Source organism: Microcaecilia unicolor, unplaced genomic scaffold (assembly GCF_901765095.1).
Source record: "Microcaecilia unicolor unplaced genomic scaffold, aMicUni1.1, whole genome shotgun sequence".
NCBI lineage: Eukaryota > Metazoa > Chordata > Amphibia > Gymnophiona > Siphonopidae > Microcaecilia > Microcaecilia unicolor.
Window position 1 is genome coordinate 70769 of NW_021963130.1, and position 27396 is coordinate 98164.

At 46.4% G+C, this 27396-nt stretch overlaps 1 protein-coding gene across 1 annotated transcript in view; it reads right to left on the reverse strand.

Moving 5' to 3' along the window:
- Positions 1-27396, reverse strand: part of LOC115458976 (dystonin-like) — a 155281-nt gene that overhangs the window by 59588 nt on the left and 68297 nt on the right. Inside the window, exons 15-18 of the mRNA XM_030188836.1 lie at positions 26717-27034; positions 14752-14918; positions 10280-10436; positions 5201-5333 (exon numbers count right to left, since the gene is read on the reverse strand). Of these exons, the coding sequence (XP_030044696.1) occupies positions 5201-5333; positions 10280-10436; positions 14752-14918; positions 26717-27034 (775 nt within the window). The remainder of the gene's footprint in view (positions 1-5200; positions 5334-10279; positions 10437-14751; positions 14919-26716; positions 27035-27396) is intronic.

Consider the following 27396-nt stretch of genomic DNA (forward strand, 5'->3'; position numbering starts at 1 on the left):
TATCTGGATCATTAGATGAAGGTTTGAATTGTGAAGTGTTTTCCAAGACCCCTGAAGCATCGTGGAGGACTCTTTTTTACTTATTTTATTTCCTGTCGAATTGGTAGTATGCTTTCAGAAGAATATTATAAGAAAATGCTTACTTTTATGTCAAGCATGGTTATAGGCCTTTTTAGCATGTATTAAGATACAGGCTTTGTATTTAGTTTATGATCAGGTTGTGTATTCCCAGCAGGAAGAATTGAGTGTTATTTGGGATCAGTGGGTGTTCATATCTGATATTTTATATATGATATTTTATATGAATAAAGATTAGATTTTGGAATATTTTGTTTATCTGTAGATGTTTTGATTAATTTCATTCAACAATTGTATATTTAGTTATGCATAATCATTAGGGATATCCTGAAAACATGATTGGCCTGGGATCCCTTTGAGCATCTGTGGCCTAGGGCTTCTAATATTTTTGCACTACTAGTGCCTCCCAGAGCTCTTGCCTTTTGTTGGTCTTGCAGACATTCCAAGTTCTTAACTATAATTGGATAAAATACTAGTCTTACTTATGAAGCTGTGTGAGCTGTTCGGGTAGCAGTTAATCTGCTCTAACTGTAGGTGCCACTTTAAGTTACTGGTGCCTTTCCATATTAACAGCTAAGGCAAAACAAGATAGAAAAATAGGCAAGATTGTGCCTTATGATTAACACAGAAGTAGTTACCGCATATTCACTGTTAATATGGTAGATAATGCGGCACAGTTAATGTCACTTACATAAGTGTAACTAACTGCCAGTAGCGTACCAAGGGCAGGGCAGTGGGGGTGGCCCGCCCCGGGTGCAGGCAGCAAGGGGGTGCGCAAAGCAGGCACGCGACTGTCAGTTTTCCGGTCCCCTGCCCCCTCTGACGTTACTTCTTGTTCCGGGGCAGGGGACAAAGCCGACAGCCACGCGCATGCTGCGCACATCCCCTTGGTAGGAGAAAGGTGGTGGGGTGATGTGACGGGGAGGAGGGCGCAGCAGCGACCCGCCCCTGGGTGGTGAACAAGCTAAAAATGCCACTGCTAACTGCATCATGTTTTCTGCAATGCAGCTAATGTGTGGTAGTAAAATGGTCTCTGTGCTAATTGTATGTGAAGATGCTGGGAACAGTTAATACAGAGGCTCTTAAGTTACCAAGTGGTAACAAGTACCTCATTGTTGTTTTATGATTTCACTAGTAAAAAAGGCCCGTTTCTTAACGCAGTGAAACAGGCGCTAGCAATGTAATGAGTTCCTGCCATTAATGTTTCCACGGTTGTATTCTGAATATAATTGTTGTTTACATGTGTAAGATTTCTTTATATACAATATTTTTTGTGTAAACTGTGTTACAATGTGGTAAAAGTTTTCCTTGTTCAGGCCCTTCAATCACATCAGAAGAGCTCCTTATTCGTGAGAATGCAACATACAGTTGCCCATGTGAGAGACTGAGAGTGACAGTGTGTTTTACAGACAGTGTAAGAGAGAGATACACAGAGTGATTGAGTGTGTGTGTGTGTGTGTGTGTGTGTGATGTGTGTGAGTGACAAAGTGATTAAATGTTTATCTTCCCTTCCGTTTTGTGCACTTGCCTCCACTGATGTTCGTACCTCCCTGTACAGTGGTGGAAGTAAGTATTTGATCCCTTGCTGATTTTGTAAGTTTGCCCACTGACAAAGACATGAGCAGCCCATAATTGAAGGGTAGGTTATTGGTAACAGTGAGAGATAGCACATCACAAATTAAATCCGGAAAATCACATTGTGGAAAGTATATGAATTTATTTGCATTCTGCAGAGGGAAATAAGTATTTAATCCCTCTGGCAAACAAGACCTAATACTTGGTGGCAAAACCCTTGTTGGCAAGCACAGCGGTCAGACGTCTTCTGTAGTTGATGATGAGGTTTGCACACATGTCAGGAGGAATTTTGGTCCACTCCTCTTTGCAGATCATCTCTAAATCATTAAGAGTTCTGGGCTGTCGCTTGGCAACTCGCAGCTTCAGCTCCCTCCATAAGTTTTCAATGGGATTAAGGTCTGGTGACTGGCTAGGCCACTCCATGACCCTAATGTGCTTCTTCCTGAGCCACTCCTTTGTTGCCTTGGCTGTATGTTTTGGGTCATTGTCGTGCTGGAAGACCCAGCCACGACCCATTTTTAAGGCCCTGGCGGAGGGAAGGAGGTTGTCACTCAGAATTGTACGGTACATGGCCCCATCCATTCTCCCATTGATGCGGTGAAGTAGTCCTGTGCCCTTAGCAGAGAAACACCCCCAAAACATAACATTTCCACCTCCATGCTTGACAGTGGGGACGGTGTTCTTTGGGTCATAGGCAGCATTTCTCTTCCTCCAAACATGGCGAGTTGAGTTCATGCCAAAGAGCTCAATTTTTGTCTCATCTGACCACAGCACCTTCTCCCAATCACTCTCGGCATCATCCAGGTGTTCACTGGCAAACTTCAGACGGGCCGTCACATGTGCCTTCCGGAGCAGGGGGACCTTGCGGGCACTGCAGGATTGCAATCCGTTATGTCGTAATGTGTTACCAATGGTTTTCGTGGTGACAGTGGTCCCAGCTGCCTTGAGATCATTGACAAGTTCCCCCCTTGTAGTTGTAGGCTGATTTCTAACCTTCCTCATGATCAAGGATACCCCACGAGGTGAGATTTTGCGTGGAGCCCCAGATCTTTGTCGATTGACAGTCATTTTGTACTTCTTCCATTTTCTTACTATGGCACCAACAGTTGTCTCCTTCTCACCCAGCGTCTTACTGATGGTTTTGTAGCCCATTCCAGCCTTGTGCAGGTGTATGATCTTGTCCCTGACATCCTTAGACAGCTCCTTGCTCTTGGCCATTTTGTAGAGGTTAGAGTCTGACTGATTCACTGAGTCTGTGGACAGGTGTCTTTCATACAGGTGACCATTGCCGACAGCTGTCTGTCATGCAGGTAACGAGTTGATTTGGAGCATCTACCTGGTCTGTAGGGGCCAGATCTCTTACTGGTTGGTGGGGGATCAAATACTTATTTCCCTCTGCAGAATGCAAATAAATTCATATACTTTCCACAATGTGATTTTCCGGATTTAATTTGTGATGTGCTATCTCTCACTGTTACCAATAACCTACCCTTCAATTATGGGCTGCTCATGTCTTTGTCAGTGGGCAAACTTACAAAATCAGCAAGGGATCAAATACTTATTTCCACCACTGTATATGATTGTTTGTTAGAGATTCAATCCACTCCACTTCTCTCCTCCAAGTTCCGTTCTGTCTGATTGGTTCTTCGTTGACAGTGAGAGCCAATGAAACGCTGAACTACAGACTTAAGAACCCTACACTGCCACAGTGCCACGGGTCAGCTTCAGAATGTTGGAGGTGCTTTTTATTATATAGGATGTTTCTGAGAAATCCACTCTCAGATGGGTAAAAATTTCATTAATTGGGGAAATTTTCAGAAATGCCACAAAGATACAAAGTCCACAGGTACTTTTACTTGTGGACTTTGGACTAATTCTGAAAGGGAAAGATTTCTCCTTTAAAAACTGCTCCCAGGAAAATGTGCCTAAAGAAATTTGCACCTGCTTTTTCTGTGACTACTTTTTCCATGCAAAATAATGCACAGAAAAGTAATCTATGGGGTATCTGTAGGGTAATATTCAGTCTGTGATGGTAGGAGACTTGTAAGCAGCTTCCAGCCACAGTCAGAATTAATCCCAGATATTCAATGCCAAGTTATGTATGGCTCACAGCAATGAATATCTGGGAATGTGTGCTAACCAGAAAGTAACTGGGAACCGGCTGATATTCAGACTGGCACCCGGTTAACTCAGGCTCAGATGATTAAAAGTAAACATGGGCGCTAGAGGCCATTAGCGAAGGACTAACACTCACATTTGCTTGTGTCCCTGGATCAGAGTCGGCAAGCGCATTTAACAATGCACTTGCCAGCTCTGAATGCTAACAGCATGCAATTCCTCCACAATGCTCAGCAGGCAGCATGCCAAACTAGCACACTACTGACGTTAGGGTTTACAGAGCATTGGGGAGGAATGGGGAGCCCTGTCCAGCATGCATCTGTATGCTACCAGGCTCCCCCATCTCCCCAACAGATGACCCAAACCTGAGCTAACCCCTCCCCCCAGGAGCCCCGATCTCCTTCTTCCCTGAGCTGGGCCCGCCCCGTCTGATGTAACTACATAGGTTACTTACGTCAGACGGGGCGGGCCCAGCTCAGGGAAGGAGAGACGTCCTGAAGACTCGCGGTAATCAGATGGTCTTCTTGCCCGAGCAGCGCCTTCACACAGAGATGAGAGGCGCTGTGCAGGCCCGGTAAGGCGGAGGGGGGGTCCGGTGGAGGGGGGAGCGGCGGCGACAACCTCATGGAGGTGGGGCACAGGGCGGAGGATGGTGGGAGGTGGAGCTGTGGGAGAAAGTAGAGAGAAAGGAAGGGAGACGGTCGGGGCTGCTAAAATCTTGATTTTCCAATGCAGGGGGAAGTGGGGAGCAGCGGGGACCTTGGGGGAGGGGGGGCAAGGCCGTCCATACAGGACACTCCTGACGAGCGCCTTTGCCCCCTCCCGATTATTTTTTTATTTTATTTTCATTTTCTATTTTATGAAGAGGGAAGCGGGGAGCCACGTGTTTGTGTTGTTTATCTCATTTTTGTTTTTAAACATGCCAGCTTGGATTTTTATGCTGCAGGGGGAAGCGGGGAGATGACAGCTCAGGCCTTAACGGTAAATGATTCAGTGCAATCGTCGGTATGGTTAGTGCATCTCGAATTGTCCACATTTCAATGGTAGTTACTCGTTTGCATTCGTTTTCGTTAGCTGCTAGCGTCGTCGGAAAATGGCCTTTAATGCATGCAACGGTTGAAAATTTCTTCGTTAAAGAGTCGTTAAGATTTAGTGCATCTAGGCCTAGGTCACTGTGAATGGTTAAGTGCCGATGAATATCAGCAGCCAGTCAGCTCAGCAAGGTTTAACCAGTTTCCACATTCAAAGTGTTTTATATTAACACTAGAACTCCTTATGTAAATAGTCCTCTATACCACAAGTCTTTGCTTTCTTATCTCACAGTGTCTTACAATGTCATTTTATGGTAGCTGAAAAACACCTTGAGTGTTGAGTAAATGATGATCTCAGATTTTTTTTTAATTGATCAGTATTTTAATTTAGCACATACCTGATTTAACTGCTGTCCGGGCTTTAGATTTTGCAGGCGATGTCACGACACTTATTAAATTGCATAATAATGTCCCTTTATGGTTCAGTTTCTGGATCTCAGGTGCTTTTGAAGTCCATTCTTCATGCAATATCTGGGACAGGCAAACATTTTAGAACATATTTTTCCATGCAATGCATTTAATGTATCACAATATTTTAACACATTATTTATACATTCAGATTTGCAGCAAGGAGTACATCATCCTTGGAGCTTTGTTCTTAGAACTGGAATCCCTGCTAAGTGTTGGATCCTTGTGCTAGGGTGTATTACGCAGATTTTTCACACAAGTAGCAGACTCCTCTGCTTCAAAGCACAGCACTTTATCCTCCTTGTTTGCTCAGTTACAGAAAAGCATGACACAGTTTGTCCTGCAGGATGGATCATTTTGGCTACCTGGCAACAAAGGTCTCACCGAAGAGCTGACAAAATATTATCTGAGCACCACCCTGAAGAACAGTATGATGCTATTGACAAAATCAGGGGAAAACAAACATCCTCTTTTTTATATATATGAAGTGGTTCTGACAATGTGCTAAAAAAATAAAGAGACCAAAAAAAAAACCAAGAACCAACAAGAAGGGGGGCTATTTTAGATCTAGTTCTTAGTGGAATGCAGGGCATGGTACGAGAGGTAATGGTGTTGGATTAGCTAGGAAACAGTAATCATAACATCATCAAATTTGAGTAGAAATCTGAAGTGAAGTCACTAAAGAAATGTACTGTAGCAGCATTCAGTTTCAAAAGGGTGACTGTCAGGCTCATTTTCAAAAGAGAAGGGCATCCATCTTTCGACATAAAACGGAAGATGGACGTCCTTCTCACAGAGACGTCCAAATCGGTATAATCGAAACCCGATTTTGGACGTCTCCAACTGCAGTCCGTCGCAAAGACATCCCAATTTCAAGGGGGCGTGTCAGAGGCGTAGTGAAGGCAGGACTTGGATGTGCCTAACACTTGGACGTCTTTGACCCATAAACGAAAAAAACAAAGACGTCCCTGACGAACACTTGGATGTTTTCACCCGGACATGTTTTTTTTATGAATAAGGCACAAAAAGGTGCCCGAAATGACTACATGACCACCGGAGGGAATCAGGGATGACCTCCCGTTACTCCCCCAGTGGTCACTAACCCCCTCCCACCCTCAAAAAACATCTTTAAAAATATTTCGTGCCAGCCTCTGATGTCATACTCAGGTCCATGACAGCGCATACAGGTCCCTGGAGCTCTTTTAGAGGCTACTGCAGTGCACTTCAGACAGGCGGACCCAGGCCCATACCGCCCCCTACCTGTTACATTTGTGGAGGAAACAGCGAGCTCTCCAAAACCCACTGTACCCATATATAGGTGCCCCCCTTCACCCGTAAGTGCTATGGTAGTGGTGTACAGTTGTGGGTAGTGGGTTTTTGGGGGGTTGGGGGGCTCAGCACCCAAGGTAAGGAAGCTATGTTCCTGGGAGCATTTTATGAAGTCCACTGCAGTGCCCCCTAGGGTGCCCGGTTGGTGTCCAGGCATGTCAGGGGGACCAGTGCACTACAAATGCTGGCTCCTCCCACATCCAAATGGCTTGCATTTGGACATTTTTGACATGGATATCTTTGGTTTCGAAAATCGCTGAAAATCAGAAACGTCCAGATCCAAGGACGTCCAAATCTAGGGACGTCCAAATTTAAGGATTTGGACGTTTCTCACGGTATTTTCGAAACGAAAGATGGACGTCCATCTTTTGTTGAAAATACGGATTTCCCCGCCCCTTCAGTTGCGTGGCGTTTGTAGGAAAAGGACCACTTAGCTGGCAGGACTGAATTTTGATTATTTGAGTATGATATAATGTATAAGCATGGCAAAACATATGCACAATACGAAACAGTATAAGTATGCAGTTTAAAATGTAAAATCAACTGTTTTGTATTTAAATTAAATACAGGTGTGCAAGGTGAGCGAAGGAGTGAATGTGTGAGGTTTTAATAGTAGGCAGCAGTGCTAGTGAGGTTAGCGGGCATTGCAATACAATAAAATGTTTTTGTGATAAAGAAAAAATACTGGAGTCTTTATATAGTCGATATTAAAAGTGACTCTGGAATTAAAAGAGTTATCCCCTGAGTAGTAATTTTGGCACTGGATAAAGAGCCTAGACTGAAGCCGACTGTAGCCTATATTGAATCCTGACATGTGCTAAGAGCCTTCTGCTTAAAGGGGACTACGGGCCACACACTTTCAGGTGGCTTATACTGTAGGTGCTTAGGATTGAAGGTGAATGCTGCTGTTGGAACTGTGTACTAGAAACCTGCATGGAATAAAGTCCTTGAGTTTGCAGTTACTGGTGGATATCTGTTTCTTCATTGTACCGGGAGCCTGTGGTTAGAGGAGATTGTTCTATCCCTGGCTGCACAAGAGAGGCGATTGGTTACAATTGATAATGTAAAACAAGACTCACTTAACCAAATTTCTCAATTGCAATCTGAGGTTTTAAATATAAGAACTACTACTGAACTTTTGGTTAAGGATAAACTTTTGACATCACGTAAAATAGAACAAATAGAAAATTTTAATCGATGGTTAAATTTGAGATTTCTGAATTTTCCGATGTCGGAAGGAATGAATGCGTCAGATTTCTTCAAAAAATACATAACAGAGATTCTTCGATTTCTCTCCGAGGCTATTCCTCCATTAAGCAAAGTTTATTACCTTCCTCAAATGCCTTGACCCGGAGCGGGACTCGAAATTCCAGAATGTTTGCCTTTAGAAAATGTTTCTGAATTAGGAGTTCATGATATTACTGCTTTACTTGAACAATCAATATCAGAAGTCAAACTACGACGAACTTTAATTGCATCATTCATATTTGAGCAAGACTTAAATGCAGTATTAAAGCAGTATTTTAAGATTTTCTGTGGTTCTAGAATATGGATATATCCAGATGTTACAAAGACAACACAAAATAGAAGGAAAAAATTTCTAGCTTTCAGAGAAGAGACTAAGGCACTTGGAGCAACATTTCTATTGGCTTACCCGTGTAAATGCGTTATAAGATACTTGGGTAATATGTATTTTTGAACCAGAACAACTTCAAACTTTTCTGGAAATGAAAAGAATATCCAAACAGACTCTAAGTTTGAATAATAACTGATTAAGAATTTGAATAAGATTGAATATTCAGGCTAGACATTATTCCTTTTATATTTTCGTTATAATTGATGATCTCCTCATCTGTAATACTCCCCCCCCCCCCTTTCTTTTCCTTTCCTTTATTAGTGGTCTAAGAAAGATAGCATATATAATAATCTATGATGAATATTTTCTTATATTTTGATTTTCTCTGTATTGCAGTTTGCAAGTTAATCTTGTAATGTTAAAATAAATATTAATAAAAATAAAATAAAATAAAAAAATGATCTGGAAAACGGGACGACAAGTGAGGTGATTAAATTTGCAGATGACACAAAACTATTCAGAGTTGTTAAAACACATGCGGATTGTGAAAAATTGTAGGAAGACCTTAAGAAACTGGAAGACTGGGCATCCAAATGGCAGATGAAATTTAATGTGGACAAATGCAAAGTGATGCACATTGGGAAAAATAATCCGAATCATAGTTACCTGATGCTAAAGTCCTCCTTAGGAGTCAGCACTCAAAAAAAGATCTAGGTGTTATTGTTGACAATATGCTGAAATCTTCTGTCCAGTGGGCAGCGGTGGCCAAAAAAGCCAACAGGATGCTAGGAATTATTAGGAAAAGGATGCAAAATAAGACCAAGAATATTATAATACCTCTGTATTGCTCCATGGTGTGACCTCAACTGAGTACTGTGTTCAATTCTGGTCACCATATCTCAAAAAAGATATAGTGGAATTTCAAAAAGTTCAAAGAAGAGCGACCAAAATAATAAAGGGGACGGAACTCCTCTATGAGGAAAGGCTAAAAAATCCTGAGTGGTGTAGAACAGGTAGAAGTGAATTGATTTTTCACTCTTTTAAAAAGTACAAAGACCAGGGGACACTCAATGAAATTACATAGAAATACTTTAAAAAAAATAGGAGGAAATATTTTTTTCACTCAAAGAATAGTTAAGCTCTAGAACTCTTTGCCAGAGGATGTGGTAACAGTGGTTAGCGTGACTGGGTTTTAAAAAGTTTGGACAAGTCTCTGGAGGAAAACTCCATAGTCTGTTATTGAGATGGACATGGGGAAGCCACTGTTTGATCTGAGATTGGTAGCATGGAATGTTGCTACTATATGGGTTTCTGTCAGGTGCTTGTGACTTGGCTTGGTCACTGTTGGAAGCAGGATACTGGGCTAGATGAACCACTGGTCTCACCCAGTATGGCTATTCTTATGTTCTTATATTTTTATGTTCTTAAAAATCTGTATAACTTGAAAGTGTATGAAAATATACATTAAGGCCTCAATTCAGAAAATTTCACTCAAAATTCAGGCTGAGCAGTATTCTATAATGGGTGTTCCAAGATGGTAGCTTTTTATAGAATAGCATGTAGCACCAGGATCTGTGCTCAACATTGGGCACACGGAGTTACACCAACTAAAACCAAGTGTAAATGCCGACGTGCAAGCTGGGTGTGGATCTGCACTATTCTATAACCATACATGCATTTTAAGGGGACACTCTTGACCTGCCCATGCCCCTCCTATCGTTATAGTCCCTTTGTAGATCCGTGCAGAAACACTTAGGCGCTATTCTATAATTGGGCGCGTAAGTGTGTTTTCATGTGGATCTGCCTTTTCTGCCCTATTTCGGTGCCTCGCATCCGTCAGAACACTTCTGCATGCCAAAACGTTGGTGTAGAAGTATCACCTAACTTTCGGCGCCATATGTAGAATTCCCCTCTAAGCTGCTAGGCCAACTAGTTCAGAATTTGGAAGAGTTTTGCAAAGGGACAAATACAAAGAAGGCAAAGATCTACCTCACCACCAAGTATTTATAAAATGTAAAAAGGAATCTCTTTGTTTGAAGGTGCTATTGCATATTATTTGTTAATCAACACCAATACTTGTCACTGTACAGGTTCTTTTACTAACCTTGGTATCTTCCAATGGTTTCTTTAAATCCTCTATTCGTAATGTGGGTTGTGTGACTTGGATTTTTTCTTTGGTAGACTCGAGCCATTTTGTCAATGACTCTACCAGGAGCTTAAATGCATCCATTTGGCTTTGACAAGAAGATACATCTTCCTTCCTAAAAATTAAATTATTGTGAAATTAGCCTTTCCAAACTATATACTCCGAATCATCAAATTATGTATACTATAATGAATTTGTCCTGAAAGTGATTAAGCTCTCAAAATTCTGCTAAAAAATACATAGTTACAAAAGAGCTATTGATACTCAAATACAGCTGAGCACATGACCTAAAATTAAGAGATTTTTCAGCCAACTCTAGGCAACTACAATTTCAACAAAAAATTTCCTAACTTTAATTTCTTATATACTTTCTGCAAGCCTGAAAGGTAATGAAGCAGTGTACATTCAGATACAGCTGGTATTTCCCTGTCTCCATAGGGCTTACAATCGTAAAGGGCAATTCTTTTACGAGCGCCTAAATTTAGGTGCCAGTTGAGTGCACTAATATCTAGACTAGGTGTACTTATGAGCATCAATGATGTCACAAATTGGCATTTACACATATATTATCATGTTTTATTGCGAATTATGTTGACATTGAGACACATTTTCAAAGCACTTAGACTTAAAAGATACATAGGGGCTCATTTTCAAAGTACTTAGAATTACAAAGTTCCACAGGTTACTATCCTGCTTCTTTTCAAAGGAGAAGGGCGGCCATCTTCCGACACAAATCGGGAAATGGCCGCCCTTCTCCTAAGGCCGGCCAAATCGGTATAATCGAAAGCCGATTTTGGCCGGCTTCAACTGTTTTCCGGCGAAGGGATGGCCAAAGTTCAGGGGGGCGTGTCGGCCGTGTACCAAAGGCAGGGCGGGGGCGTGGTTAAGAGATGGCCATCATCGACTCATAATGGAAAAATGAAGGCCGGCTGTGCCGCGCATTTGGCCGACTTTACTTGGTCCCTTTTTGTTCATGACCAAGCCTTGAAAAGTTGCCCGAACTGACCAGATGACCACTGGAGGGAATCGGGGATCACCTCCCCTTACTCCCCCAGTAGTCACCAACCCCCTCCCACCCATAAAAAAAATTAAAACACATTTTTTTGCCAGCCTCTATGCCAGCCTCAAATGTCATACCCAGCCCCATCACAGCACTATGCAGGTCCCTGGAGCAGTTTTTAGTGGGTACTGCAGTGTACTTCAGGCAGGCAGACCCAGGCCCATCCCCCCCCCCCCCCCCCCCCCCACCTGTTTCACTTGTGGTGGTAAATGGGAGCCCTCCAAAACCCACCCGAAACCCACTGTACCCACATCTAGGTGCCCCCCGTTACCCTTTAAGGGCTAAGGTAGTGTTGTACAGTTGTGGATAGTGGGTTTTGGGGGGGGCTTGGGGGGCTCAGCACCCAAGGTAAGGAGCTATGCACCTGGGATCAATTTGTGAAGTCCACTGAAGTGCCCCCTAGGGTGCCCGGTTGGTGTCCTGGCATGTGAGGGGGACCAGTGCACTACAAATGCTGGCTCCTCCCACGACCAAATGGCTTGGATTTGGCCGGGTTTGAGATGGCCGCCATTAGTTTCCATTATCGGTGAAAACCAATGGCGGCCATCTCTAACGCCGGCGATCTCTAAGGGCGGCCCAAATGTTGAGATTTGGCCAGCCCCGACCGTATTATCGAAACGAAAGATGGCCGACCATCTTGTTTCGATAATACAGTCGGGTACGCCGCTTAACGGGGTCGTCATTAGAGATGGCCGCCCTTATAGATGGGCGCCCCGTTCGATTATGCCCCTCCATGAAACTTTGTAAGTCTAAGTGCTTTGAAAATGAGCCCACTGTAATGTAGTATACTATGCCATACTTTGTTTTTTTTGTTTGAATATTTTTACTGCTGTCATGGTCTGTTGCTTAAATTTGACTTATTCTTGCTGTACACTGCCTTGAGAGAATTCCTTCAGAAAAGCAGTAAACAAATACTAATAAATAAATAAATATGTGCTAAGTGGACAGAGCATGGGCACGTCACAGACGCCCTGCCTAACAATGTGTGCACCTTACAGAACAGTATCAGATAAAGACATTGCAAGGTGCACTTAGGCATCCCAGCATATGCCTGCCATTGACTTGGCATACGGTGTCAGGCCTAAGTTTCAGCATGCTAAAGCAGTTTTACACTACTGTTTCATAATGGGTTGGGCATGCTTTAATGCTATTCTAGAAATGGCGCTAAGCATGCTTCTTTGTCAAACCTACATTTAGGCGCCACCTTATAGTAACATAGTAGATGAAGGCAGATAAAGGCCCATACGGTTCATCCAGTCTGCCCAACAAGATAAACTCATAGCATAAGATATGATGACATACTACACATGTATATTTGATCTTGATTTGTCTTTGCCATTTTCAGGACACAGACAGTAGAAGTCTGCCCGTCACTGGTCTTGTTCTCCAGCTACTGAAGCAGGGCACAGACTATAGAAGTCTACTCGGCACTGGCTTTGCTTCTCAATTACCGGTGTTGCCATCTAATCACTGCTAAGCTTGTTTGGTTCCATGCCTTCCATACAGGATTCCTTTGTGGGCGTATCTGCGTGGGGCCTCAGGGGCCTGGGCCCCCGCAGATTTTGCCCTGGACCCCCCTACCGCCATCAACCCTCCCCCGCTGCCGTTCTTACTTTTGCTGGCGGGGGACCCCAACCCCCGCCAGCCGAGGTCTGCTTCCACCTGCCGCTGCCGTAAAAACTTCTTCTTCAGCCGGCGGGGGACCCCAAACCCCCGCCAGCCGCCCCGCGGTGTTTAAAATTCATCTTCGGCCTCCGTGGCCATGCTGCTGTGATAGGCGCTGTTGAAATCCACTTCGGAGTCTGACGTCGTTGTACGTTGTACGTGCTGCGACGTCAGACTCCGAAGTGGATTTCAACAGCGCCTATCACAGCAGCACGGCCACGGAGGCCGAAGATGAATTTTAAACACCGCGGGGCGGCTGGCGGGGGTTTGGGGTCCCCCGCCGGCTGAAGAAGAAGTTTTTACGGCAGCGGCAGGTGGAAGCAGACCTCGGCTGGCGGGGGTTGGGGTCCCCCGCCAGCAAAAGTAAGAACGGCAGCGGGGGAGGGTTGGCGGCGGGAGGGGGGTGGAGAGAGTCATTGGTGGCGGTGGGGGCTCGGCGGTGGGGGCTCGGCGGCGGCGGGGGGGGGGGGCTAAAATGTGCCCCCTCCCTCTGGCTCTGGCCCCCCCTACCGCCGGAGTCCAGATACGCCCCTGGTTTATCCCATGCACTTTTGAATTCCATTACTGTTTTCATCTCCACAACCTCCCACGGGACAGCATTCCAGCCATCTACTATCCTTTTCAAAACGACAGCGCCCAGCCCCACCCGGTGCATCCTGGGATGCACTGGGCACAGCCTATCTACCATATATGACAGAGCACTGTCACTTTGAAGATGATGGTGCCCAAAGGCAGGAGTGAGCTCCTGCCTCCTTCTAGGTAAGGGAGACTGGGGGGCTGGACTGCACTGGAGTCTCGCTAGACAATACGCAGTTTTTTGGGGCCCTTAGAGGCATCAGAGGTCAACTAGGCTACCTGACCTCTTTTAACATTAGGGAAAGAGGCCAGGCCAGGCCTTTTTATGACATTTTTTATAACAGCCTGGGAGGGGGGGGGGGAGGGAAGCCAAATCCACTAGACCAGTGTTTCCCAAGTCCTGTCCCAAGTCAGGTTTTCAGGATATCCACAATGAATATTCATTTAAAAGATTTGCATATAAGGGAGGCAGTGGGGGTTGGGAGGGAGCCGCAGCACTTTTTTAATGTTAATTTTCCTGTCAGTGCCTGAACCAATCACCACTCAGGCACTGACAGGAAAGTTGGCATTCTCTCCTAAGCAATTTTTAACGTGGCAGTAATTTGCATGCTCATTAGTGTGAGCATGCAGCGACCTTTCAGCATTGGTCCCTTATTTGTTTCCTGTTTTTTTTTGGTGGCCACCCCACCCCCACCCCCCAAAGCTGCTTGCCTAACCAATTTCTTTATCTTGCCTAATGGTTGGGCTGGCCTTGCCCAGAGCATATCTTCAAAACTATACATCCCATAGTGTAAGTAGTAGCTCTTCTGAAATCCCTACTTATACACACAGGGCCACCTACGTGTGTGAACTCGATGCTCACGCACGCATATTCAAAGCAAAATTCAAAAATTACCTCCTTATTCTCGCTCTACCATTTGCTATCACTTAGTACTTTTCACTGTGCAGTTCTTTCCTTCTTATGCTTACCTCTTAATACAACCAGATTTAGAAAGAAATGTAAAAACTAATTTTCCTTATACACAGACATGGCAAGATTTGGAAGTTTTTCATACTGCACCGGTGAATGCTATAGATGTATTTGTTCACTTCCTGCTTTTCTGTCAGGATCATATTTAATGATACTCACTTTTCTTTGACAGTCTCTTCCAGGTCTTTGAATTTTTTGGACAAAGTATTTACTTTTTCCAAAACAAGAGCCTGGTCTCCAGAAAGACCATGTATTGATATTTCTTCAAGCAGTTGTTGTAAAACTTCCAAATGTTTCTTGTGATCTGTCACCTCATCATTAGTTTCCTACAAAACAAAAAGAATGCAAGTAGAAGTTATAATATTTTCACAAAATATACTGAAGGTTGCAGTACATGTATTTATTCAGGGGGTCTTTTACTAAGCCGGGGTAGCGTTTTTAGCTTGCGGCAGAAATCAGCTGGCAGTAAACACAGAGATGCCCATTATATTCCTATGGGCGCCTCGGTGTTTACAGCCAGCTGATTTCCACTGCAAGCTAACAACGCTACCCCAGTAAAAGACCCCCTAAATAATTTCAAAATTCTACCCCATCTCTATTCTATGTAATGCGGATTACAGTATAATCTATTTGTTTAGCAACATAAATACAGGACTAATTGATGATTCAATAGGAAAATGTTATATATCGCCATATGAAAGGTCGGTGATTCAAACCTAGAGTTGAGTTTACCACAATGTAGGGCAGCTGGGGCTCAGGACACTGTGGTGCTCATTTTCAAAGCACTTACACTTACAAAGTTAAATAGTAACCTAGAGAACTTTGTAAGTCTAAGTGCTTTGAAAATGAGCCCTTGTTCACAGCCCCCCTGGGGACTGAATCATGGTAATTACTTAAGGGCAACAGTTTGTGGCCAGATTCAGATTTCATAAATACTTTTGTGGTAATGGCTAGACTAGGTATGCTGGAGGTGGAGGTTAAAAAAATATGGGAAAAATTCCCAGGTAGCTGCAAATAAAGACTCGTGGCATCAAAATCCCAGCCCTAGTTCTAATATAGCTAAAATTACAAAGGGGAAGAAAGAAGCTGCTTAGTCAAAGAAACCCCAGAAATTAACACTACATTTATTTTTATAAATTAAGGGGGAGATTCTATATATGGTGCCTAAAGAAATCGGCGCTGAAATCAATGCCGACTAAGTGTATAGAATGCATTTAGTTGATATTTCAGCACCTAAAACTACACATCCATTTACTCCAATGAAAACATGGTATAAATCCCAGCATGTAGATTTAGACGCACTTGGGCCATATTCTAAAACTATGTACGTAAATTTCAAAACGCCCATTTCCTTGCCCCTAACACGCCCCTTTTTGCTTGCACATGAGAAGTTCGGCACACTTCATTACAGAATACACTTAGCGAGCTGTGTGCCTAAATTCTAATCAGTGCCAATTAGTGCTCATTATTGCTTGTTAAGTGTTGTTATCAGCACTCATTAGCTTGTTAAGCTTGCTAAGTTACACGCATTGTTAAAGAATCCGCTTGGATTTCGGCGCAGATCTCTAGTCATGCTATATTGATGGGGCCTGATGAGATACATTTGAGGGTGCTCAAGGAACTCGGAGAAGTTCTGGCGGCTCCACTGACTGACCTCTTCAATGCATCCTTAGAGTCTGGTGTGGTCCCTGAGGACTGGAGAAGGGCGGATGTGGTCCCTTTGCACAAGAGTGGAAGTGTTACGTCTGTGCTTTCCTTGCCCTCTGGTGGCCAGAACGGGTGGCTGCTATGGACCATCACCCGTTCCAGATTTCAGGCCGGTCCGGTCCGGATCTTCCGGGCTGCCAGACTTGCTTGCTTGGATTGAACCTACACAGCCACCGTAGCTACCTGGTGATTGCTGCAGCTGAGTCGCACCGGTTGCTGGGCTTATTAGCCATTTTGAAACTCTCTGGCTTTTCCTTTGCATTGCGTCTTAGGCCCTGGTATGTGGGTGCTTGTGCACTTTTGCCTGAGAGACTTTGTCTGGACCTGATTCTGTTTTTGCTGGTTTCCTGCCTTTTGAACCTTGCCTGATCCTGGACATTGCTTTGCTTGCCGCCTGCCTTTTGACCCTTTGCCTGGACCTGGACTTTGCTTTGCTTGCCGCCTGCCTTTTGAACCTTTGCCTGGACCTGGACTTTGCTTTGCTTGCCATCTGCCTTTTGAACCTTTGCCTGGACCTATCTTCTGCTTGCTGGCTGACTGCCTAGAGACCTAGCCTGGATTTGCCGGTACGTCTGTTCTGCCTTGCTTCTGGTGTGGGGTGGTTTTGCCTGCCACTGCCGCTCCTCGGCAGTGGCCCAAGGGCTCACAAACCCAATTTCCTGCTGTGAAAGCGTGACAGTAAGGAGGAGGTTGGGAATTACAGACCTGTCAGTCTGACCCTGGTGGTGAGTAAAGTGAATGATACATACCTGTAGCAGGTGTTCTCCGAGGACAGCAGGCTGATTGTTCTCACGACTGGGTGACGTCCGCGGCAGCCCCCACCAACCAGAAAAGGCTTCGCGGGACGGTCGGCACGCAGGGCACGCCCACCGCGCATGCGCGGCCGTCTTCCCGCCCGTGCGCGACCGCTCCCGCCAGTTGAATGACAAGCAATAAAATATGAAACACAACTCCAAAGGGGAGGAGGGAGGGTAGGTGAGAACAATTAGCCTGCTGTCCTCGGAGAACACCTGCTACAGGTATGTATCATTCACTTTCTCCGAGGACAAGCAGGCTGCTTGTTCTCACGACTGGGGTATCCCTAGTTTTCAGGCTCACTCAAAACAAGAACCCAGGTCAATTGAACCTCGCAACGGCGAGGGTACAACAGAAATTGACCTACGAAGAACAACTAACTGAGAGTGCAGCCTGACCAGAATAAATTCGGGTCCTGGAGGGTGGAGTTGGATTTACACCCCAAACAGATTCTGCAGCACCGACTGCCCGAACCGACTGTCGCGTCGGGTATCCTGCTGGAGGCAGTAATGTGATGTGAATGTGTGGACAGATGACCACGTCGCAGCCTTGCAAATCTCTTCAATAGTGGCTGACTTCAAGTGGGCCACTGACGCTGCCATGGCTCTGACACTATGAGCCGTGACATGACCCTCAAGAGCCAGCCCAGCCTGGGCGTAAGTGAAGGAAATGCAATCTGCTAGCCAATTGGAGATGGTGCGTTTCCCGACAGCGACCCCTAGCCTGTTAGGGTCGAAAGAAACAAACAATTGGGCGGACTGTCTGTGGGGCTGTGTCCGCTCCAAGTAGAAGGCCAATGCTCTCTTGCAGTCTAATGTGTGCAAACTGACGTTCAGCAGGGCGGGTATGCGGCCTGGGGAAGAATGTTGGCAAGACAATTGACTGGTTAAGATGGAACTCCGACACCACCTTCGGCAGGAACTTTGGGTGGGTGCGGAGCACTACTCTGTTGTGATGAAATTTGGTATACGGAGCATGAGCTACCAGGGCTTGAAGCTCACTGACCCTACGAGCTGAAGTAACTGCCACCAAGAAAATGACCTTCCAGGTCAAGTGCTTCAGATGGCAGGAATTCAGTGGCTCAAAAGGAGGTTTCATCAGCTGGGTGAGGACGACGTTGAGATCCCATGACACTGTAGGAGGCTTGATAGGGGGCTTTGACAAAAGCAAGCCTCTCATGAATCGAACGACTAAAGGCTCTCCAGAGATGGCTTTACCTTCCACACGATAATGGTAAGCACTAATCGCACTAAGGTGATTCCTTACTGAGTTGGTCTTGAGGCCAGACTCTGATAAGTGCAGAAGGTATTCAAGCAGGTTCTGTGCAGGGCAAGAACGAGGTTCTAGGGCGTTGCTCTCACACCAAACGACAAACCTCCTCCACTTGAAAAAGTAACTCTTTTTAGTGGAATCCTTCCTAGAGGCAAGCAAGACCCGGGAGACACCCTCAGACAGACCCAACGCAGCGAAGTCTACGCCCTCAACATCCAGGCCGTGAGAGCTAGGGATTGAAGGTTGGGGTGCAGCAACGCTCCGTCGTTCTGCGAAATGAGAGTCGGAAAACACTCCAATCTCCACGGTTCTTCTGAGGACAACTCCAGAAGAAGAGGGAACCAGATATGACGGGGCCAAAAGGGCGCTATCAGAATCATGGTGCCGCGGTCTTGCTTGAGCTTCAGTAAGGTCTTCCCCACCAAAGGTATGGGAGGATAAGCATACAGGAGGCCGGTCCCCCAATGAAGGAGAAAGGCATCTGACGCTAGCCTGCCGTGTGTCTGAAGTCTGGAACAGAACAGAGGCAGCTTGTGGTTGGTCGGAGAGGCGAAAAGATCCACCGAGGGGGTGCCCCACTCTCGGAAGATCTTGCGTACCACTCTGGAATGGAGCGACCACTCGTGTGGTTGCATGACTCTGCTCAGTCTGTCGGCCAGACTGTTGTTTACGCCTGCCAGGTACGTGGCTTGGAGGAGCATGCCGAACCGGCATGCCCAATGCCACATCCCGACGGCTTCCTGACACAGGGGGCGAGATCCGGTGCCCCCCTGCTTGTTGATGTAATACATTGCAACCTGATTGTCTGTCCGAATTTGGATAATTTGGTAGGACAGCCGATCTCTGAAAGCCTTCAGTGCGTTCCAGATCGCTCGGAGCTCCAGGAGGTTGATCTGCAGATCCTTTTCCTGGAGGGACCACAGACCCTGGGTGTGAAGCCCATCGACATGAGCTCCCCACCCCAGGCGAGATGCATCCGTCGTCAGCACTTTCGTGGGCTGCGGAATTTGGAATGGACGTCCCAGGGTCAAATTGGTCCGGATGGTCCACCAGAGCAGTGAAGTGCGGCAACTGGTGGAGAGGCGGATGACATCTTCTAGATCCCCGGTGGCTTGAAACCACTGGGAAGCTAGGGTCCATTGAGCAGATCTCATGTGAAGACGAGCCATGGGAGTCACATGAACTGTGGAGGCCATATGACCCAGAAGTCTCAACATCTGCCGAGCTGTGACCTGCTGAGACGCTCTGGTCTGCGAAGCCAGGGCCAGGAGATTGGTGGCCCTCGCTTCGGGAAGGTAGGCCTGGGCCGTCTGGGCATTCAGCAGAGCTCCTATGAATTCCAGAGACTGTGTTGGCTGGAGATGGGACTTTGGGTAATTTATCACAAACCCCAGCAGCTCCAGAAGTCGAGTAGTGCACTGCATAGACCGGAGGGCTCCCGCCTCCGAGGTGTTCTTGACCAGCCAATCGTCGAAATATGGGAACACGTGCACTCCCAGCTTGCGTAGGTAGGCCGCTACCACCACGAGGCACTTGGTAAACACTCGTGGGGCAGAGGCGAGCCCAAAGGGCAGCACACAATACTGAAAGTGCCGTGCGCCCAGGCGGAATCTGAGATACTGTCTGTGAGCTGGCAGTATCGGTATGTGAGTATATGCGTCCTTTAAATCCAGGGAACATAGCCAATCGTTTTTCTGAATCATTGGCAGAAGGGTGCCCAAGGAAAGCATCCTGAACTTTTCTTTGACCAGGAATTTGTTCAGGCCTCTCAGGTCTAGGATGGGACGCATCCCCCCTGTTTTCTTTTCCACAAGGAAGTACCTGGAATAGAATCCCTGCCCTTCCTGCCCGGGTGGTACGGGCTCGACCGCATTGGCGCTGAGAAGGGCGGAGAGTTCCTCTGCAAGTACCTGCTTGTGATGGGAGCTGAAGGATTGAGCTCCCGGAGGACAATTTGGTGGCAGGGAGGCCAAATTCAGGGCGTATCCGCACCGCACTATTTGGAGAACCCACTGGTCGGAGGTTATGAGAGGCCACCTTTGGTGAAAAAAACTTAACCTCCCCCCGACCGGCAGATCGTCCGGTACGGACACTTTGAGGGCGGCTATGTTCCCATGGATCCAGTCAAAAGCCCGTCCCCGGCTTTTGCTGTGGAGGCGCAGGGGGCTGCTTAGGCGCACGCTGTTGACGGGAACGAGCGCGCTGGGGCTGTCCCTGTGCCTGACGAGGCCTTCGGGCCGGCTGGTTGTACCTACGCTTTGCAAAAGAATAGGGTGCAGCCTGCCGGGCCCGGGAAAAACGTCCACCTGCTGAGGTGGATGCTGAAGGCGCCCGGTGGGAGAGCTTGTCGAGAGCGGTTTCCCGCTGATGCAGTTGGTCCACCAGCTGCTCGACCTTCTCACCAAAAATGTTATCCCCCCGGCAAGGGACGTCGGCCGGTCTCTGCTGGGTGCGGTTGTCCAGGTCAGAGGCACGCAGCCATGAGAGCCTGCGCATCACTATACCTTGGGCCGCAGCACGAGATGCCACGTCACAGGTGTCATAGATACCCCTGGACAGGAACTTTCTGCACGCCTTCAGCTGCCTGACAACCTCCTGATAAGGCCTGGACTGCTCCGGCGGGAGCTTATCGACCAGGTCCGCCAGTTGTTGCACATTAGTCCGCATGTGGATGCTCATATAGAGCAGGTATGACTGGATGCGGGTCACGAGCATGGAGGATTGGTAGGCCTTCCTCCCAAATGAGTCCAGAGTGCGAGACTCCCGCCCCGGGGGCGCCGAGGCGGTATCCCTCGAACTCCGTGCCCTCTTGAGAGCAGAATCCACGACCGCCGAGTCATGGGGCAATTGGGGCCACATTAACTCTGGGTCAGAGTGGATCCTGTACTGGGACTCTGCTTTCTTGGGAATGGTGGGGTTAGTTAACGGTCGCACCCAGTTCCGAAGCAGTGTCTCCTTGAGGACATTGTGCAGCGGTACCGTGGAGGACTCTCTAGGTGGTGATGGATAGTCGAGGACCTCGAGCATCTCGGCCCTCGGCTCTTCCACAGAGACCACGGGAAAGGGAATGCTAATAGACATATCCCGCACAAAGGAGGCAAAGGAGAGACTCTCAGGAGGTGAGAGCTTCCTCTCCGGTGAAGGCGTGGGGTCCGAGGGAAGGCCCGTAGACTCCTCTGAGGAGAAATATCTAGGGTCCTCCTCTTCCCCCCACGAGGCCTCATCCTCGGTATCGGACATAAGCTCGTGTAGCTGAGTCCTGAAACGGGCCCGGCTCGACGTCGAGGCACCGAGGTCTCGGTGTCGTCGAGCGGTGGACTCCCACGCCGGCGGGGACGGAGCTCCCTCCATCGACGTCGACGGGGACTCCACCTGCGTGGCGGTCGAGACCGGCGCCGCAAGCGGCGGCGGTGTCGACGGCCCCGGCGCCGGGCTAGAGCTCGCCGGCGCCACAGACATCGGCACAGCCTGGCGCATCAGCCCTTCCAGGATCCCCGGAAGGATGGCTCTGAGGCACTCGTCCAGGCCCGCTGCCGGGAAAGGCGGTGGGGCCGGTAAGGGTGTCGGTGCCAGAAGCTGATGGGGGCCAGGAGACGGCACCGAGGTGCCGGAACCCTGACGCGTCGGTACCTACACAACTGACGGGGACCTCTCCTCTCGACGATGACGCTTCGGCGTCGCCTCCTCTCCGATGTCCGGATGCACCGAGGGCGACCGGTGACGACGCTTCTTGTTTTTCTTTCGATGCGCGTCACCGGCGCCGGGAGGTATGGAGGAGGAGGAGGACGATCCCCCTCGGTCCCGAGGAGCCGGGTCAGACAGGGTTCGGTCCCGTGGGCCACGGGCTGAGGGAGTGACCGGGGCCGACTGCCCACGCGGCCGCTCACCTCTACCCTCGCCAGCGGACCGGCGGGCCGACGGGACCTGTTCTCCTGGGGTCGATGCCATCGGTGCCGATGTCTCGGGCATCGATACTGGTACCGAAGGACTGGGCGTCGATACCGATGCCGTCGAGGTCGACGTCGAGGGGCCGGCGCAAGTTCCAAAAAGACGGTCCCGCAGAACTTGCCTCGCAACCTGAGTCCGTTTCCGGAGACCGAGACACAGGGAACACGACTTGATATTGTGCTCCGGCCCGAGGCACTGGAGGCACCAAGCGTGGGTGTCGGTCTGCGAGATCGGCCGGCCGCAGCGACCACACTTTTTAAATCCAATCGGGACCTTCGAGGACATCGACGGAAAAATCGCGTCGGCGAAGTCAAAGTCGTCAATGGTGGCTGAAATCACACCTCGAAAAAAGAAAACGACCGTGCGGCCACTAGTCCGCAACGCGGCGTCCCCGCTGGAAACGAGGGAAAAAAGGGAGCGCGTGCTCCACACGCTCAGGGTTTTTTTTTTTTTTTTTTTTGAAAAAAGAAACCGGCGGTAACAAAAAACTAAGAGAAAAAAGCAACGATCCGCGTAAACGCGATCGAAAATCCGGCGGCTGAAAACAGAGAGAGCGGCAAAGCACAACTCTCTCCAGACGCGGGAAAAAAAGGAACTGGCGGGAGCGGTCGCGCACGGGCGGGAAGACGGCCGCGCATGCGCGGTGGGCGTGCCCTGCGTGCCGACCGTCCCGCGAAGCCTTTTCCGGTTGGTGGGGGCTGCCGCGGACGTCACCCAGTCGTGAGAACAAGCAGCCTGCTTGTCCTCGGAGAAACTAATGGAAACACAAGAAAAGCAAACACCGGACCGTCGGCGTTTCTAAGCTTGTACGGACAATCACCATATTCTGGGAAATTCATCCTGATTGATTGATCTCATATGTTTATGAGTATACCTAAAGGATTTCTTTGACACCTGAGGCAGGCTTGTGTACGCCGAAACACAGCCCATGTCGAGTCACTTTCTGAATTAAAGGATAATATTTTTCTCAATCCTGAAGGACCACTGTTTGCTTTTCTTGTGTTTCTGTTGATTTTTGTATGCTGCTACCCTCTCTTTTGTGACTGAGTAAACTAATGGAAACATTTCTAAAGCAAAGAATTGTGAGGTTCCTCAAACTGAATGGAATGCAGAACCCGAGGCAGCATGGCTTCACTAGAGGCAGGTCATTTCAGACAAATTTGATTTTTTCGACTGGGTGACCAAACAGTTGGATATGGGAGGGGCTCTGGATGTGGTGTATTTGGATTTCAGCAAGGCCTTTGACACAGTTCTGCACAGGCGACTCATAAATAAATTGAGTTCCCTCGGTATGGGACCTAGAGTAACTGACTGGGTTAAAAATTGGTTGTGTCCATTTAGGCCACATTTTACTTGGCGTAAATACCGGCACGTAGATTTAGAAGCAGAGGGCCATATTCTATAACAGTGCGTGCAAATTTTGGAACATCCACAAAATGTCCATTTCCCCACCCATAACCATGCTCCTTTTTGGCTGTGCACATTAGAATTTAAATACTTTCCACCTTATAATTGAAAGAGAAAAACGCCTAGATTTCGACCCAAATCGGGAGATAGACATTTATCTCACAAAAACGAATAAATCGGTATAATGGAAAGGCGATTTTGGACGTTTTCAACTGCACTCCATCGCAGAAGCATACAAAGTTGACGGGGGCGTGTCGGAGGCGTGGTGAAGGCGGGACTGGGGCGTGGTTATCACCCAAACAGAGATGGGCGCCTTTCGCCGATAATGGAAAAAAAGTATGCGTTTGTAGCTAGAATTTAGGGCACTTTTCCTGGACCCTATTTTTTCACGAATAAGGCCCCAAAAAGTGCCCTAAATGACCAGATTACCACCAGAGGGAATTGGGGATGACCTCCTCTGACTCCCCCAGTGGTCACTAACCCCCTCCCACCACAAAAAATGATGTTTCACAACTTTTTATTTTCACCCTCAAATGTCATACCCACCTCCCTGGCAGCAGTATGCAGGTCCCTGGAGCAGTTGTAAGGGGGTGCAGTGGACTTCAGGCAGGTGGACCCAGGCCCATCCCCCCCCTACCTGTTACAATTGTGCTGCTTAATGCTTATTAGTCGTCCAACCCCCCAAACCCACTGTACCCACATGTAGGTGCCCCCCTTCACCCCTTAGGGCTATAATAATGGTGTAGACTTGTGGGCAGTGGGTTTTGAGGGGGATTTGGGGGGCTCAACACACAAGGGAAGGGTGCTATGCACCTGGGAGCTCTTTTACCTTTTTTTTTGTTTTTGTAAAAAGTGCCCCCTAGGGTGCCCGGTTGGTGTCCTGGCATGTGAGGGGGACCAGTGCACTACGAATCCTGGCCTCTCCCACGAACAAATGCCTTGGATTTATTCGTTTTTGAGCTGGGCGCTTTCATTTTCCATTATCACTGAAAACAAAAACGCCCAGCTCACAAATTGTTCAATAAAACATGGACGTCTATTTTTTTCGAAAATACGGTTCAGTCCTCCCCTTCACGGACCCGTTCTCGGAGATAAACGCCCATGGAGATAGACGTTTTCATTCAATTATGCCCCTCCTCGTGTTACAGAATACACTTAGGGCCCTGTTTACACAGGTGTGCTAGAGTTTTTAGTGCATGCACAAAATTAGCACGTGCTGTGTAGGCTCCCATAGGAATATTGTGGGTGCCTACACAGCGCGTGCTAATGGGTAGTGCGCACTAAAAACAGGGCCCTTAACGAGTTGTGCACGTGAATTCTAATTATTGCAAATTAGCACTTATTACTGTTTGTTGTGCTGTTATCAACACTGATTAGCTTGTTAATCCAATTAAGTTACATGCATTGTTATAAAATATGCTTGGATTTTGGCACGAAACACTAGGCGTGATATACAAAATCCGGGGGTTAGTGCTATTCTATAATCGACACTCATCATAATAGCATTGAGCACTGATTTATTTTTCAGCACCATTTACTGAATCTTGCCCATAGTGTGGTCACTACACTGGTGCTATACCTTTAGTTTACTAATCCCAGTATCAATATCAATTTTACTGGAGGGGGTTCTTTATAACAGATCTTTTATACCCAGCTCCAAATATTTTTTAACAATATATTTTTTAATAGACATTGTTATTATTAAACATATACAAATACAACACCTCCGACAATATGTGCTACGTTAGTATGCACCTTTTGCCTAACAATATTTTTATTAATTTCATAGGGATGTAAGTAATGGATCTGTCAGATACCCATGTCACCACCATTCAGGCTATATATATGAGCCAGGCATTTTTCTTATGGTGGGCATGTATTCTTCATTGATCCAAACTTTTTAATATTTAATATTTAAACTTTCACCCGACATTTCCTCTTAAATGTTCTATCTTATAGTAGAATTACACTTAGCTTTTTTTCTTTTTTCTTATTTGTTTGTATAATTAAATACGGAGACGTTCATTCATCCGACATGAACTCATGTTTCGCACACTGCTGTGTCAAGGTACATCTCCTTACATATCAAGACTTGTATTCTGCAGTCACCTTTCCAGTTCAATGTGGATTACAAAATTATATCAAATTACTGGCCTTTAGTTTAGGCATGCTATTCAAGCCTAAACTCATTATCTGAACAGTGGCTCAAAATTTCCACTCTCTGGATACATTTTCTGCCTCCTTCTGACTATTTCTTATATATTTCTTAATATCGGGCTATTTAATCATATTTCTGGCTCATATAAGTTTTGAAAAAATGTGACCCGCTGAGCAAAAGGTACCAAAAGTGGGATATGTGACTTATTTATACCACAAGATAGAGGCATATCAACTACATAATCCTGCAAAATTTCAGATTCAAATATGGACTAATTATGTCTTTAAAAAAATGACAAACGTTTATCAATAAAAAGTAATTAACCTCAAAAATCACATACGCCGCTTTAGGTACCTGCATTTTTTATTCTGTAAAACATGAAAAACATCAAAGTTGTGAAAACAATTCTACAACTAACCCTATAGTACACAAAACTTTCAAAAATGAAGGTATCCCAAATTTATCTCTCTTATTTGTAACCCTACTTTTGATACTTTTTCGCTCAGCAGGTCACATATATATATAGCAAAGTTATTCGTTCACAAGCTGCTGGTGAATGTTTAACTTCAACTGAATATCAGGCCAATAGTTTTTCTGGGATAATTGTCAACATTATTCTTAATGTACACCACCTTGAGTGAATTCCATCAAAAGGCAATAAATAATCATAATAAATAAATAAATAAATAAACAAACATGGAAGTACACATGTACTTTTGATTCAAAAACTAAATTATTCAGCAGAAAAGTATAAGTTCTACCCATGCAAGCAGTTATAAAGTAATCCCTAAATACCATTTTGAATAGAAATGTATCAAGAACTGGAAGGTACTTCACCTGCATGTAGTGAGATAGTTCTGTAACATCCTTTCCAGGACCATCTGTCTCTGTAAGATCCTGGGATTTTCTCTCTAAAAAGGAGTTAACCTTTTCTGACAGGGACTCAAACAGTTCCACTTTAGTCTTTAAGTCTTCCATCTTTGCAAGTTTGTCTTTGTGTTCGCTGCAGGCTTTAAAAAAACGTGATGACAAGTCATTCATTTTCACTTGTAAAGAAGATGCAGTGGATGGATCTGCTGTTTCCATAAATTTATTCATTTTTTCTTTGATAGCATTTATACTGCTTTGGCGGTTTGTGATGTCTTGCTCTAACATCTGAAACAAACAAAAAAAATAGTTATATGTGTCCAAAACAAATATGAAATAAAAAATCAGAATCTCACAGTACACTGATACAAAGACAAGAGACTGGACACTTTGCAATTTCTAATCATCTTGCCTTTGCCCACTTTGCTCACATAACTGCAGAGCCAAGTCCATGGGAAATCTCTGCATTAAAGACTCCAAATGGGAAAAATCAGAAAACTGTAAGTGAAATAGATGCATTTCTGTGGCCCAACATAGTTATGGCCTGACCAGGTACAGGCCAGAGCTTCCCACACTGTGGGTCAGGACCCCAAATGGGGTCAAGAACCCATATTTGGGGTCATGATCTGGGTGGGTTCTCGATAGATACA